At 39.6% G+C, this 16,251-nt stretch overlaps 1 protein-coding gene and 2 non-coding genes across 3 annotated transcripts; 1 reads left to right on the top strand and 2 right to left on the bottom strand.

Annotated features, from left to right (window-relative positions):
* Positions 1-637: 637 nt before the first annotated feature.
* On the top strand, positions 638-14,676 carry LOC145677079 (histone H1-like). The gene is made up of 2 exons (XM_081747757.1): positions 638-974; positions 14,582-14,676. Exons 1-2 carry the CDS (start codon positions 638-640, stop codon positions 14,674-14,676), a joined length of 432 nt encoding a protein of 143 aa, XP_081603883.1.
* Positions 6,205-6,323, bottom strand: LOC145677095 (5S ribosomal RNA). The gene has a single exon (XR_014129624.1). It is a non-coding gene; the product is annotated as a 5S ribosomal RNA (ribosomal RNA).
* Positions 6,501-6,619, bottom strand: LOC145677090 (5S ribosomal RNA). Its single transcript, XR_014129620.1, has one exon. It is a non-coding gene; the product is annotated as a 5S ribosomal RNA (ribosomal RNA).
* Positions 14,677-16,251: the final 1,575 nt, after the last annotated feature.

Raw genomic sequence — 16,251 nt, 5'->3', positions numbered from 1 at the left:
TTAGGCTTGATTGTCATTCGTATTAAGAAGCTGGGTAATAAAATGTTAAAATCTACAGAAAATTATGAAATTAAATCAGGATTTGAAATAAAAGTCTATACATTGGAAGTAGGCCAGGGAGTTTGCAAGGCAGATGTGTGCGACACGCGTTACTTTATAGATTCCCTTCATTGAACTATAGTAAGCAGTACGAAGATGGTACTTTGCGTATAATCACAGGAAGGATTGAAGTTAATTACCATGGTAATATAATTATTTATTGATAAGTATTTCCATGTTAAATTATGAAAATTATAAGCACAAGGAGGGTGAAAAAGTAGTGTGACCGACTTAGCAATGACTGAAACATAAAATAGAAAAGCGAATAAAAACAAATGCCTTTTGAGTTATGTGGAATAAAGTTTCTTCTAGCCAGTAAGGAAGAATAGGATCTGGTGCATTCATTGAATACCTGAAAAAAATCGTTTATCAAAATAGAAGGAAACACACTTATCGTTGTGGCAACTACGAACTTCTGTTTACCTCAGCCCGCCTCAGCAAGTGCTTTCTATCCGGTCCGCGCTCCGTAACCAAACTCAACGCTGCCTGCTAGCGAAAATTTCATTCTTCAGTATCGTTGAGTTTATTGCAGAAAGCAATGGCAGATACGGCATCAGCACCTGCAGCCCCGGCACAGGCTTCTCCTAAGAAGTCTGCAAAGCCTAAGAAACCAAAAACAACACCTTCTCATCCAAGAACATCAGAAATGGTGAACAACGCCATCAAGAATTTGAAGGAAAGGGGAGGAAGTTCACTGCAAGCTATTAAGAAATACATCTCTCAGAACTACAAAGTGGATGCCGAGAAGCTTGCTCCATTTATCAAGAAATACTTGAGAAGTGCAGTTGCTTCTGGGTCTTTGGTTCAGACCAAGGGAAAAGGTGCATCTGGATCGTTTAAGCTTAGTGCTTCATCGCTGAAGGAGAAGCCTGAAGGTGGATCTTCAACCAAGGCGAAACGATCAGCATCAAAGGAGAAGAAGCCTGCGAAAAAGCCAGCAGCTAAACGTCCCAAGAAGACTGGTGAAAAGAAAAAGGCTGCTGCTCCCAAACCTAAGAAATCACCATCTAAAGTGAAGAAGCAAAAACTCCCAAGAAGCCAAAGGCCCCGAAGCCAAAGAAGGCTACAGCAAAACCGAAAAGTGCTAAGAAGGCTGCACCAAAGAAGAAGTAAATGTGTCAGTAAATCATCTGACATTTTAAAACGGCTCTTTTTAGAGCCATCAAATACTTTGAGAAGAGTAAAATTGTGCTTTTCCTATCATTATCACATGTTCATTCATAGCAATGTATAGTATACACGCAAGGGACTTTGAGTTTTCTTTTTAACCGAAGCACTTCTTGATGTAAGTGCTTTATAACAGAGGGGAATTGAGGGTGGGGAAAGAAAGCTTTCACGGGTGTCAAGAATGGTGTACTCGAAAAAAAATGGGGAAAACATTACGTAATGTCAATTTGTGATCACTTACTTTTTCCTTGTTCCTATCTTCAAGTAGCGAAACAGTACAGAAAACGCACTTAATGCATTTGTTAGAAAAACTTTTGCAGGCTGACTGGGTTCGATTCTCGGTGGGAGCTCAAATGTTTCGCATTGCACGTTAATAAGTAGGTCCACGTTTGAAACAGCCTTGCTGCTGAAAGGGACACTAAACTAAAATCAACTCTTTTCAAGGCTGGGGTTGAAAGAAATGTTCGAACTTATTACAACTCGTGAAAGTGAAGTAGACTATGTTTCAATTTAACGTCGTACTATTATGATTTTTATGATAAAGGAGACGGGTGATTACGCCTAATGAATGATGGAAATACTGGTGTAATGAGAAAGTGTTAGGAAAAGGGAACACGCTAATAACCACGGATACCGTCTTATAATTCGTAATATTGCTATAAAGAAAATAGTAACACCAGCAGAAATGTAGGTGTACAATTGAACTGATGTTAAGTACAAACAGACACTTAAAGAAAGTTTAGTTTAACGTTTGCATTCAACAGCAGCGACCTCTGACAAAATAATATTACTTTTGCTACCTTGGAAGAAGTACATATTTCGCCTGCGAGTTCTATCAGATTAATAACGTTGAGAAGGGCAAACAGTGGTTGAATCGAAGTTAAGTTATGCAACATATGGCAAAATCGAACCCTTGACCACATAAAACGAAGATAATCAATCGGTAAACATAGGGGAAAACTAAAGAATATACTTGAAAGATAGGATGATATACGAAACGACAGGAAAACGAAGGTAGATGTATTAACTATGCAACATACGGCGTGAGAATTTAAAAAAAAAAGATAACAAGTATGGACAAGATCCTTGTTAGGATAACAGCATCTCTAAGTAGTGTATTGGTCCTAAAAAGGACCGTTTTTGAACTCAGTGCCAGAACTTCAAACTTAAGCACGTTCCCCACGGATGCGGCGAGCAAGCTGAATGTCCTTAGGCATGATTGTGACTCTCTTTGCGTGAATAGCACACAAGTTGGTGTCTTCGAAAAGCCCTACAAGGTAAGCTTCACTTGCCTCCTGTAAAGCCATGACAGCTGAGCTTTGGAAGCGAAGATCTGTCTTGAAATCTTGTGCAATTTCTCGGACGAGTCGTTGGAAGGGCAGCTTGCGGATGAGCAATTCAGTGCTCTTCTGGTAACGACGAATTTCTCGGAGAGCCACAGTACCAGGCCTGTAACGATGGGGCTTTTTCACTCCACCGGTAGCTGGAGCACTCTTTCTTGCAGCTTTGGTGGCAAGCTGCTTTCGAGGAGCTTTGCCTCCAGTAGATTTCCTAGCTGTCTGCTTGGTACGTGCCATTGCAACTGTCACGACTTGTTTCAAATAATTGCGCGCTGAATGAAGTCAAGTTATATAAAGAGCAAAACCGTTAAATCAAGCTATTTCTCATTGGATAAAGTCAGTCGAAAAGGACAGTTCTCATTGGCTTAGACACGTTTTGTGTTTTTCCTCCGTGCTTTCCCTGCATGATCGAAGGAACAAAACCACGAGTCTTGGGCTGCTTGGGCTTGTATTTCTCGTGTGTGGTGAGCGAAGCAGTAACATATCGAAATGACAGGACGTGGAAAAGGAGGCAAGGGTCTTGGCAAAGGAGGTGCCAAGCGCCACCGTAAAGTTCTTCGTGACAACATCCAGGGTATCACCAAACCCGCTATTAGGCGTCTTGCTCGCCGTGGTGGTGTGAAGCGTATCTCTGGTCTCATTTATGAAGAGACCCGAGGAGTATTGAAAGTATTCCTGGAGAACGTAATCAGAGATGCTGTTACATACACAGAACACGCCAAGAGGAAGACAGTGACAGCTATGGATGTTGTGTATGCCTTGAAGAGGCAAGGAAGAACCCTGTACGGTTTCGGAGGTTAAGTTGGGGTTCCTCCTATTTTGGATATAAAATTGGCATAAACGGCTCTTTTCAGAGCCAACAAATTTATATAAAGGGAAAGATTTACTTTGTGCGATTTTCTGTTAGATTATAAGAATTCGTGTAACTACATTAAAGCCTTTTGATGCACACTAAATTACAGACGTAGAGAGATTAATTTGAGAAAATCATACGTTTTTTTTTACATTATGTACGTTCATGTATACGTATTCATATCATGTAGCAGTATTAATGCTGGAGAAGGGGTTCTGGTTGGAAATTGGCGATTTGTTGGAAGTAGCGAGCATGAGAGATGCGAAACGCAAGTCGGAATTTCTGTTCTGACAGTAGGATGTACGTATAGAGGCTTATACAACTTCTATACTGTGCTGTGAGGGGCGAATAATGCGTTAGAAACCTGAATCTTGTCCTTTATCTTGTTTACGTGGTCTTGGGTTCGATTTCTTTCTTTTGCGGTAGTGTCTATTGTGATTTACATGTAAATTAATGACACTTCGTAGCGGGTTACTAAAATAAAGAGTAATACAAATATGAGATGTAGGTTAATGCATTGTATACTTCACATTATTTACTAAAGAAAGGCAGTAGTTACAAGAAACCTAGGCTCGCTCGTTGGGCACAGTAGCAAATGAGTTCTGAGATCAGAGAATAAGAGTAGTTGCGTATTACAAACCATATACATATAACACATATCACACAAATATGAATATCGACCTTGCAAAGAATAAATCGTACTTAAGTGTGCATTTAATGTCATTACTATGTTGCAAAAGAAATTTAGGAAAGTTTTCTGATCCGCTCTGTTCATGATGTCATTGGGGCATAGTAATGAACAATAATAAATGTCGAGAACATATTGAACAGAGTAATTTCAGCCAAGCCAACGCAAGAGAGAAACATGAGTGCTTTAAGAATGTTGGAAATTCCTTTGTCTAGCATGAAGTACATGAGAATATGTGGTATGAGGTTTTCTTCCATTGCTGAGAATCTGGGCTCGACTGTCCTGTCCTCTGGGTAATATGAGCCCGATGTACGCAAATATCAAAAAAATGTAGCTAGCGACAATACAAAAGGTAATGATCTTATAATTAATAATGTAGTGGGAACTAAGCACATCGCTGTTTGGAGTATTCTAAAGTTAGTGTGACTTCCTATGGGCTTCAATTACGATCGACGACTACACATATACTAATTAATCGAATAGCAGCGAGAATTTCGAATGAAACTAAGCAACTATCTCAGACACTTTTGATGAGTCTGTATATCGAAAACAATTCATTTCAATCGTAAATCTCCTCTATAAAGGGGTTTGTGGCCCTCATAAGGGCCGATTTGTATGAGATATAGGTCTTACATTTATGCCTTCTTCTCAGTTTTCTTGGGCAGAAGTACAGCTTGAATGTTGGGCAAAACACCACCCTGAGCGATTGTAACTCCAGACAACAACTTGTTTAATTCCTCGTCGTTACGGATAGCTAACTGCAGATGACGTGGAATAATCCTAGTCTTCTTGTTGTCACGAGCAGCGTTGCCTGCCAACTCAAGAACTTCAGCTGCCAGGTATTCCATGACTGCAGCCAAATACACGGGAGCGCCAGCACCAACTCGTTCGGCATAGTTACCCTTTCGCAAAAGACGATGGATTCTGCCTACTGGGAATTGAAGGCCAGCCCTGCTGGAGCGGGACTTGCTCTTTCCCTTGACTTTTCCACCTTTGCCGCGACCAGACATTGTTCAATATTCTTTCGTAATAAGATGAGAGGAAAAATTGCGGCCTCCCATGAATCAAGTCAGTTTTGTTACTACTTCAAGCGTGCACCCGAGTGCATCAAATGAAAAGCAAGGCAGTTGGCGCGAATTGAAACACGTACTGTAATTTAAATGAAGTCGATAAATCGGCGGACACATCTAATTTTGCTGAACGAGTGAGTCATCATGCCACCAAAAACTAGCGGAAAGGCTGCAAAGAAGGCTGGTAAAGCCCAAAAGAATATCTCCAAGGGAGATAAGAAGAAGAAGAGGAGGAGGAAGGAGAGCTATGCCATTTACATCTACAAAGTTTTGAAGCAAGTGCATCCTGACACTGGCATATCTAGCAAAGCTATGAGTATCATGAACAGCTTTGTTAATGACATCTTCGAGCGTATTGCTGCTGAAGCTTCTCGTTTGGCCCATTACAATAAGCGGTCAACTATCACCAGCCGGGAAATCCAAACAGCTGTGCGCCTTCTTTTGCCTGGTGAACTTGCCAAGCACGCTGTAAGTGAGGGTACGAAGGCTGTTACCAAGTACACAAGCTCTAAGTAAAAATCTTCTTCAAGATTTTTCATTTCAAACGGTCCTTGTCAGGACCAACACATTATTCGAAAGAGTTAAATCACGAAATTTGCTTCATTCTGTTATGTAGAAACACGTTGAAATCCAATTTCTATATGCTGTTAGTAAAAAAGTAAAGCACATAGCGGAGATGTGTCGTGCTTGTATACGAAAGGCATTTACTCGCCGGAGATCTACACTTAGTCATAATAATTTACTTTTAAAAAGTGGTAATACATTCCGTGTTAAGTATAGTAGTAGGTGCACACGGATCGGAAATCAGGTTATTTTAATGTGCCGTGCAAATAAACAGGCTGTTAGTGTAAGAAATAGTGGGTATAACGCTTAGAATATCGATTAATCGCTATGAAATAATGTTGATAAATTATCTCTTGAAAGTACTATAAAATTAATGTTTCTAGTATTTTCGTACTTGAAGGATAATGAAATTTGAAAAAGAGATGCCAACAGCACCTGGTGTTCCCAGGCGGTCACCCATCCAAGTACTGACCAGGCCCGATGCTGCTTGACTTCGGTGATCGGACGAGAACCGGTATATTCAGCATGGTATGGCCGTTGGCGAATGCATATGGCTTCGAGTGAGTTATTGTAGCTACGTAGGTTTGTCGGTGAATACTCAAAAAGACCAGCGCGTGGAAAGCGTTGCTAATTGTTTTAAGTAATGCATGATTACGAAATTATCGTGGTGAACGATGTGAGAATATTCGTCTTTGTGAAAAACAAAATTAGAAAAAGTATACCAACAGCACCTGGTGTTCCCAGGCGGTCACCTATCCAAGTACTGACCAGGCCCGATGCTGCTTGACTTCGGTGATCGGACGAGAACCGGTATATTCAGCATGGTATGGCCGTTGGCAACTACCTTTTCTTCAATGTCCTGTTAAGGAAGTATGTTTTAAGTAAGAATTGACATTATTAACTATAAAGGCAAGCATATTAACGTCGTTAACATTACTTGGAATATACTAATATTCGAATAAATATTTGAATGTTCGAATGATGAGTGATTCGGATGTTCATAGTGCCACTGTGTCCTATCGAGTTTACTATCACGAACCACGTATGAAATTGTATATAAATAAATAAAAATAAATCCTTTATTAAGTATTGATTACAGGAAAAAGGCAAACTTACATTCTTTAATGTACACAATGAAATGTATGAAAGATATTTTTAAGATATGTTTCACTTACCCTTTATAACGCAAGGTAGTTTTCAGTGTAGCATTCTCTTCAGCTGCGAGATAACGTAAGGCAGATGATCATTCAGTCGTGAAGCACTAAAATGTAATACATTTTAACTATTATCGATAAGAATTATTTACTGCAGGGATGCAAATAAAGTGAGGCAAATTAGTAAATAAAAACCGATACTGTAACTGATAATATAATTAGTTGTATCTGTATTAGTTGTATATACAGTAATCGCACGATTATCCGCGGAGTTGGATGTTGGCATAATCGCGCATAATCAGCAGTATGAGCAGAAAAGGGAAATGAAATGAAATATTTAGATTTACGTCGCATACTTATACCGGTTACGCTAAAGGAGACGGTGATGATGAGTACTGAATGAAGAAAGTGGGAGGAAACGGGAGAAACCCGAGAAAACCCATGAGCACGGTCTTTATGCACGACAAAGTTCACACGGCACGAGCTGGGATTGAATCAGGGACCCCAAGCACCGGAGGCCAAAAAACGGACAAAAAGTCTTTCGTGCAACTTTCGTTTTCGGTAAAAAGTTTACACATAATTTAGAAAGAGTAGTTTTCTGGTCTTTTTATTTCACAAGTTGGTTCATGTCTATATTTTTTACATGCATAAAAAATTTTTCAACTCCCTTGCTTATTTCCTGTTAAAGACCTCTACCTCTGATTGTATTTTTTGCACATATTCTTATTGTTTTCAGACAACATTTCTAAAAGCGTAATTTATCGTCAGCAAGAAAAGAAAAGGAAAGCCTCGGATAGTGGAATGTGTACTGTATATATATATATATATATATATATATATATATATATATATATACGTATTAGTATATAGTTTTATTTTATACGTCTCCTATTATTACACAATGTGCAGATATTGTCAAAGCGCAAGTAAATATGTATAACTCCCCGTTCTGCACTTAATAACTTGAAAGAAGTTCGGGGAAGGTAGTGTAACAGAAAGTGCAAACAGAAATGAGGGTTTAAAGGCATTTAATATTATTCCGTAGTAGTATGATTTTTTGTAAAAAAAAAAATATATATATATATATATATATATATATATATATATATATATCTAAACATACATATTCAATGATATAGTAAGAGGTTAGCAGCACTGATAGAACTGCAGAAAGTACAAAACCGTTAATAAGAAAGAGAGAGAGATGGTGGCCGCTTTTGTGCTTTTCATTGGCTAATTCCGAATTGCGCGCGAATACGTACGAGATTTCTTTCTTTTTCCTCTTCGCAGCCCAGATGTTGCCAATTAGAAGTTTTTAGTACTACATTTGTATGAAAATGTTGCCTTTAAGAAATGTGGTTTGCATACAGAGAAAAGAGCAAAATGAATATTTACCTTAGTGGGCATGAAAAAAGACGAAACATTTTGCAAGATGGACACACGAACTTCCTTAATGCAGGCGTTCAGTACATTATTGTAAAGAAAAAAACACTAAAAAGAATTACTTCAATATCCCTAGCAACATTCAACAATTCATAGAGAAAAATCTTTATTTTGAGAACAATGGAAAACTATGTAATTGTAGATAACTACTAAATTTAATGATTAAGGAAAACGTTTAGGCCCGGCCCTTCAGAAAGAAAGTGCACAGAATATTCTCTCATGGAAGCAATTGCAAAATCAACATTTTGTTTGCAGTTATAATTAGAGGATCTATATACAGGGTGTTCGAAAAAGAATGTATCCTCTTGAAAGAAAATATTCTCTGGGCCCCTAATCCTTTATATACCGAAAGGAAGTTTGTATAGCATTTTTTCTTACCTTCGTTAGAAGAATTGAAAGTGACTACTATCGTGACACGGGAGATATTTAATCGATAGTCGAATTACTCACATACTCGAATGAACACGTCTCTTGTAAGGAGAGGAAAGGCTTCTGTGATCCGCTATCGCAGCTGTGTCATATCTGCAGAGAATGTTAGGACACAAACGTGATCTTTGAGAGCCTCGTGAAAAGAAGTCGCATAGTATCATGTGTGGAGACATCGGGGCCATCTGAAGAACGCTTCATCATTAGGACCAAGGGCGAGTTACGAAACACTCTGGGATATATTTATTAACATAACTTCTCGTCATTCTGCAAGTGTGGTGGAGCTCCATCCTATTGGAAAAGGAAACCTCGGGAGCCCTCTTCATGTGTAGGTATCGTTCACATCTGAAGCATGTGAAGATAGATTACTGTACTATCGTGTACCTAAAATCATTTTCTACGAATACGAACATGTCTACACTGAAGGCAGTGCAGCTCTTTTTCTCTTTTTTTTGGTCATGTATTGTAACGCGGGGCAATGCACACAATAACATGTAATGTTGTGTATCATCATAAAGGGCCAGGGCGATGATTGGATCTTGATGGACGTGGAGAACTGATAGGTGATGTGAGTGGTATTGTGATCTATGGTTGTATGTTTACTGATGAATGCATAAGGAGAGGTGAAGGGGTTGCCTTTTTTTTTATGTCGATCGGGAGGGAAGCGATTGGGAAACTTTTGGACTTTGTTTTTCAACCGAATATATTGATTGAATAGGTCGCCGACAATTTTACGGGGCGTCACGTCGTTGCCTTTTTCATGTCGATCGCGAGCGAAGCGAGCGTTTTTTTTTTTTTTTTTTTTTTTTTTTTTTTTTTTTTTTTACCGACAATATGTATTGAATCGGTTGCCAACACCTTTAGGGGCGCGTCACGTCCTTCTTTCTGTGCTGATCGCGAGCGAAGCGAGCGCGAAATTTTTGACTTTTTTTTTTTTTTTTTTTTTTTTTTTTACCCACAATATTTATTCAATCGGTCGCCAACACTTTTAGGGGTGCGTCACGTCCTCTTTTCTCTGCTGATCGCGAGCGAAGCGAGCGCGAAATTTTGACCTTTTTTTCTCTTTTTAATTCTTTTTTTTCTTTAAGAAAAAATATTGATTTCATAGGTCGCGAACATTTTTACGGGATGCAACATCGTTTATTTGTTTTTCCAACCGTCTTTCTGTCTTGAGCCCCCGCCAAGTTAACTTTATGGTGGACAAAAACTATGTGCGGTGGGTTACCGCGGGGTTCTCCCGTTTCCTCCCACTTTCTTCATTCCACCACCATTTCAATCATTTCTCATAATCAGCGCCTCTTTTAGCCTAAGCGGCATAACGTGGGACGTAAAACAAAGATTTCCTTTAGTTGCTTTCTGTCTTGATTACGAGCGCGAAATTTTTTACTTTTTTTTTCTTTCTTTTGATATTATTCATTTAATAGGACGGCAACACCTTTACGGGCCGCCGCGTCGTCGTTTACACTTCTTCAGCCCATATTCTTTCTGCTTGTTCGTTTTCCGGCATCTTGTTATCACCGCCCGCGGCAATGCCTATGTCTTTCATCGCTTTTTGAAGCAAATCTTTAATAAATATGCACTCTCACATTTGTACTAATATGCATACCACAGTGGATAGACTGTAACTAGGAAAGCAGAAGCCTGCATATCATATTATTTAACAGTTGAAAGTGAACTGTCATTTTAAGTTTGATTTTGATCAGATGAGTGCAGTTCAACTCGTCGACAATTGTGAAGATTCTCGAGGTTAGGGACCATCCATTTTGTGCTTTGTAATGAAAATGGCTGCAGCCAAACTTCTCTGATCTGAATGAAACTTGGCATGATGATACATCTTGACCTGCTCTACAAGTTTATTTAGTATTTTCCGTTGCGCAGGCTTTTGCTTCTCCAGGTTCTCCCATGGAACTGAGAAACGTATTCAGTCGAACTTCTGCGGTAAGTCAGTATATCATCCTGAGAAGTTTGATCGAGATAGCAGAGGTTCGACTATTCGTTTTTCAATTCCATGTGATATTACAACACGGTGAACTAAATTTATATAGAAACACTTTGATTTTGTTTTGTTTTTTGCTAGCATTAAACTGAGAAAATGTTATTCAATAGACAGAGAACACCACTCAAAGAAAAGTACATCATAAGAATATATATATGGTTGCTGTGGTTCTCGGTTTAATTTGCTAGTTAAGAAACTTGCTCTAAATAAGTACATCTTACAGGTGAAAAACTAAGCCAGGCGATAGAATTAAATATAAAGTTATACACTTTTATTTTACGTTTACTAGTGTTGGGTTACTACTGTAAAATAAGTCAGTATATATGAAAGATAACTGTATTAGGTACTATTTTCCACCGGCGGTGTATTCTTGCATAGTGTACTTAATGTTTACAAGCGGGGCGCTACTAGTATGGATGCATGACAAGTGCTATTGAAACTCGAAAACTAACTGGTTTCCACTACCCTTGCTTATACGTATACCCGCGTCGCCTTCGCTCCTGTTCACTTTGGACGCACATTCTTGCTATCGCTCAGGCCCCCAGCTTTCTCCTGTTTTGGCTCCCTTAAATAGTATTCGTGCTTTTTATTGGCCACCTGGCAAAGCACTTGTAATGATTTTACACCAGTAACTCTAAAATACATGTGTATTACTTTATTTAATTCTGTCGTCTGCAGAATTTTTTTTTTTTTCGTACAAATATGCCTTTTCATGCAGAACACTGAATTTTGCCTGTAAATTTTTGAGAATATGCTGTGACGAAACTTGAGCACCGTTCTTCTTTTCTTTCTTATCACGAGTCTTCTTTAGCCTAATGAGCACAATCATCACACGATAACGACTATTCTTTTCATTTAACTTGTAAACAAGTTGAACTAATAATAATAATTGATGTACAAAGGAGAAGTGTCCTACATATTTGAGGTAAAAAATAAAATAAATATACTTCTACTTCATCCGTGTTTACAAAGTTAAATGTTATCGATTTACAAAAAATGGTCACCTATCCACACACTGACCAGGCTCGACACTGCTTGACCATACATATTAAAACATCGGTCCCACTGAATACACAAGTAGTAAGCACATTCACATAAAAATAATTAGGATTACAGTATATAAAATGCGTTAATTAAAATAGCAAATGCCTTACCTTATCACAGGCGATCCAAAGCCACTGCACATCATCTGCTACGCACACTATATTCCTCCAATATTTCACTCACTTCCTATATCACGCAACAGAAAATATTAATAAAATTCACTTAGCAACATTTTCATTTTTAATCAACAATACGTATAACAATTAAGAATAAAATTAATTGTGAGCACATTGTTATAATTAGAATACTGTTTTTATTCGTTTACAAATATGGGATTAATATAGAGCTGGCAGCAACAATATATACAACTCATCCTGTATGTATCGTAAATCCTAACTTGAGAAGACATCTCTGACGCAAACAATGAGACAAGAAATCAAATACTATATCCGACACATTTGGGGTTTATTGAACTTCAATGTTGGAAGATACCACCTTGTCGGTAGTACAAATGTAATATCCTTACAACACGCGGAACTTTTGCCAGGCATATCTAGGAATTTGGGAAGATTAATTGATATCCTTAATGTGCAATGTATGATTATGACGCATTGTTATGTACACGCAGACGGAACCAGGACAATCTATAGATGACATTTGCACTGTGTTTGGACAATTTGTTCGCAGAAAATAACCGTTTTTGTCTATGAATACTTGAGAACATGGAAGGTATGAGATATACATTTTATGCGCAAATATTATAATACAAATCATTGTTAGTTTGGTGGATGCGTGAAAGAAAGAAAAGGAGTAGATTTTTGCAGACGTCCGGATATAAAGCGAGAACTGAGAATACGCATCTATAACATCTATTTTCTTTGTGTTAATGATATCGATGAACTAAACGGGGAAACTAAAATACAACTGTTTGCAGTATAATTCGAAGTATAGTCAAGTGCAGAGGCGTACTCACGGGGTGTCCACCGGGTGCGGACTCCTCGCAAAAGTTCCTAAGTGAACATACATTTGCAGACTTTCTCATTAAATGTAGTTATTAACAGGGAAAATATTGATGTATCATCAATATAAATCTGATCTTACACTTCATCTGTACTCTGTCTGTATCATGTTTTTGTGAAAAAGTAAGTGGAATATTTATCGTGTTTTCGAATGCAGAATAATAGTATATAGACATAGTGGCTTGTAGTATTGGAACCTTGCCCCCCGAAGCTTGGATCCCTTAGAAGAAAAAAAAATGCATGCGCGCCTGGTGAAATGGTTAACGAATTCAGTTCACTCGATGAATCGACAGATAGTAATACACATTTCGACAGATCGACAGCATTCGACAGATACAGACATATGAAAGTAGCACAAGAATTAGGCGAAAGTCCGTGCGTTTCCTCAATTCACGTAGGAAACAACAGAAAATATCAACTACCATAAAATAATCCGTATATATATTTAATTTATTTGGAATAAAATAAATATAGAAACAACCTGTTCATACATAACTACGGTAAGTGCGTTAATTGCTAACGTAAGAACAAATATGAAACAAGGCACAAAATAAAAAAGAAAAATAAAGTTAAAGGGAATAAATATTTAGGCTTGATTGTCATTCGTATTAAGAAGCTGGGTAATAAAATGTTAAAATCTACAGAAAATTATGAAATTAAATCAGGATTTGAAATAAAAGTCTATACATTGGAAGTAGGCCAGGGAGTTTGCAAGGCAGATGTGTGCGACACGCGTTACTTTATAGATTCCCTTCATTGAACTATAGTAAGCAGTACGAAGATGGTACTTTGCGTATAATCACAGGAAGGATTGAAGTTAATTACCATGGTAATATAATTATTTATTGATAAGTATTTCCATGTTAAATTATGAAAATTATAAGCACAAGGAGGGTGAAAAAGTAGTGTGACCGACTTAGCAATGACTGAAACATAAAATAGAAAAGCGAATAAAAACAAATGCCTTTTGAGTTATGTGGAATAAAGTTTCTTCTAGCCAGTAAGGAAGAATAGGATCTGGTGCATTCATTGAATACCTGAAAAAAATCGTTTATCAAAATAGAAGGAAACACACTTATCGTTGTGGCAACTACGAACTTCTGTTTACCTCAGCCCGCCTCAGCAAGTGCTTTCTATCCGGTCCGCGCTCCGTAACCAAACTCAACGCTGCCTGCTAGCGAAAATACAGAAGTTAGATGTAAACAGTGCAACCACGCGCGATTTTACTCTCTAATATCTGTGCTTTTCGTGTGGAAAAATAAACTTTTTCTCCCCACAAACATTACCAAACTGAATCGGAACACTTCCTCTCCTTATAGTGACAGTTTTGTGCCAATCTGTGTTGTGAAAGTGCTAAAAAGTGTGCTTTTGTAGCTAGGCTTTGTAGTTAGTGTGTGCATGTGCATGCCGCCAAAAGCACACAACAGGCCCACGCTACAGCACTGAGTATCTCCAACTAGTCATCTGAGAGAGCGGACGGGGTAGTAAGCACCCACCTGTGATTGGCCAGTTCGTACTGGAAAGGTCGAAGCTCATTGGCTGAAGTGATCCCCTACCCCAGACCGCCTATAAAATACAGGACAGACGTTCTACTCGTTCAGTCTGCCTGCGGAAGCGGCAGCGTGCGGTTCGTCGCACTGCCTGCACAAAAAAAGTGAAATTAGAACCCTGAATACCAATAAACATTTACAAACAAATTATATCCGATATAACTATAGTGATATTACCAAACAATAATTGGCAAAAAGAAAAATTGGCCAGCCGGGCGCAAGCCAAAAACGCCTCCGGCAAACGAAACAGTGCACATAAATAGCAAATCAAAAACTTTAGTGACTCTTAACAAAAAAAAATCACGGTAATTCACGCCGCAGCGGTCCTTTCAAGGGCCACAGCGTAGTGCTACCAGTTAACCAACCGAACTGTATCCGGCCCTTACAAGAGCCAGTACCACCAAGATAATAATATGAAACAGGCACCACCCAAACAGGACCCCAACGCCCAGGGCGGGGAGCCCCCCATCAGAAGACCCCCCCAAAGTACGCCAGTGACTACCTTAGCGAACCAACTGAAATCCATGCAATTTAGCACATTGGGTTCAGTGCAAAAACGCCGTGCATCCAATAGGACCAAGCAATTCCCCCCCCTCACCACCCAGGAGCTTCAAGAAGTGGCTAACACCAGTGGCGCCTCGCACCAGACCCCCCCACCACAGCATAACGACGAAAAGAACGAGTCGGTGACCCATCCGGACTCGAACCAAGAAGAGAACCTTATTGAAATGAGTGACTACACAGAAACAGAGGCGGAAGAAGATGGGCACGAGTTCCAGCGTGCCAAGAAGCGTGTGCGTCGCCGTGAAACAGTGAACGTTGCGTCCTTGATAGAATTCAAAAACCAATTCGCTCCCCTAGCGACCGAAGAAAATGATCAAGACCCACCAGAGCAAGCAGGCCCCAGTGAGTCAAACAGCCAAACCACCAGCAAACCCCCCCCGATTTATGTATATGGTGTCGAGAAAACTTACAACTTCTCTCGCACTGTGTCAGCAACATGCCATACTCCTCCAGCAGTGGACCATTGCAAGGAATACATCAAGTTCACTTGCCGTTCATGGGCAGACTACGAGAAAATAGAAGCCTACTGTGTACAAACAAACCGATCATTTGCCTCAGAAATCCCGAAATCAGCTCGATATTTCAAGGTGGTGATCCGCAAATTGCCCCTTGATACCCCCCCGGAAGACATAGAAGAGGAGCTCAACGAACTGGAATACCCAGTTCAAGAAGTGAGGCAGCTGAGGGGACGCACTGACCCGAACGGGACACGTCCACTCTTTCCGCTGTTCCTGGTATCATTGCGAAAAGTGCCAGGCATCTCAGCCATTTACAACCTTAACCGACTACTAAACTACAGAGTTACAATCGAGCCGTATCGCGGACCGACAGTACTGCAATGTCATAGATGCCAGAGGGTAGGGCACTCACAAAGAACCTGCCGAGCAACGCCACGATGTGTAAAATGTGAAGATTCCCACCTCAGCACACTGTGTCCCAAAACCACCCGGGATACACCAGCAAAGTGCGCAAACTGCGGGGGCCCTCACCCAGCTAATTACCAAGGCTGTCCTACATTGAAAGCGGCCAAAGCACGGCGCCAACCAAGAAACCCGGAAGGAAACAAGCAGAACTCCGAACAAACCAACAACGACCAAGGAAACAAAACACCACCACAGAAACACAAGGACTATGCCTCCGCCACCTCCGACAAGGCAACGCCTCCACCCACACACAACAGAAAAGAAAACCAAGCCAGCAACCAACAATCAAACAGCAGCAACAACCCAACCAACCAAGAAGAACAACAAGAGGCAGCACCCACACCACCCAGA

Source organism: Thermobia domestica, unplaced genomic scaffold (assembly GCF_964235325.1).
Source record: "Thermobia domestica unplaced genomic scaffold, izTheDome1.hap1.1 HAP1_SCAFFOLD_607, whole genome shotgun sequence".
Lineage (NCBI taxonomy): Eukaryota > Metazoa > Arthropoda > Insecta > Zygentoma > Lepismatidae > Thermobia > Thermobia domestica.
Note: the sequence above shows the minus strand (reverse complement) of the source record. Positions and strands in the feature narration are given on the sequence as shown.

Bases quoted from the DNA above. Each gene is read 5' to 3' on its own strand.
- LOC145677079 (XM_081747757.1), top strand. From the start codon at position 638: ATGGCAGATACGGCATCAGCACCTGCAGCCCCGGCACAGGCTTCTCCT. The intron at 975-14,581 runs GTGGATCTTCAA...ATATAACTATAG, and splicing joins GCTGAAGGAGAAGCCTGAAG to TGATATTACCAAACAATAAT.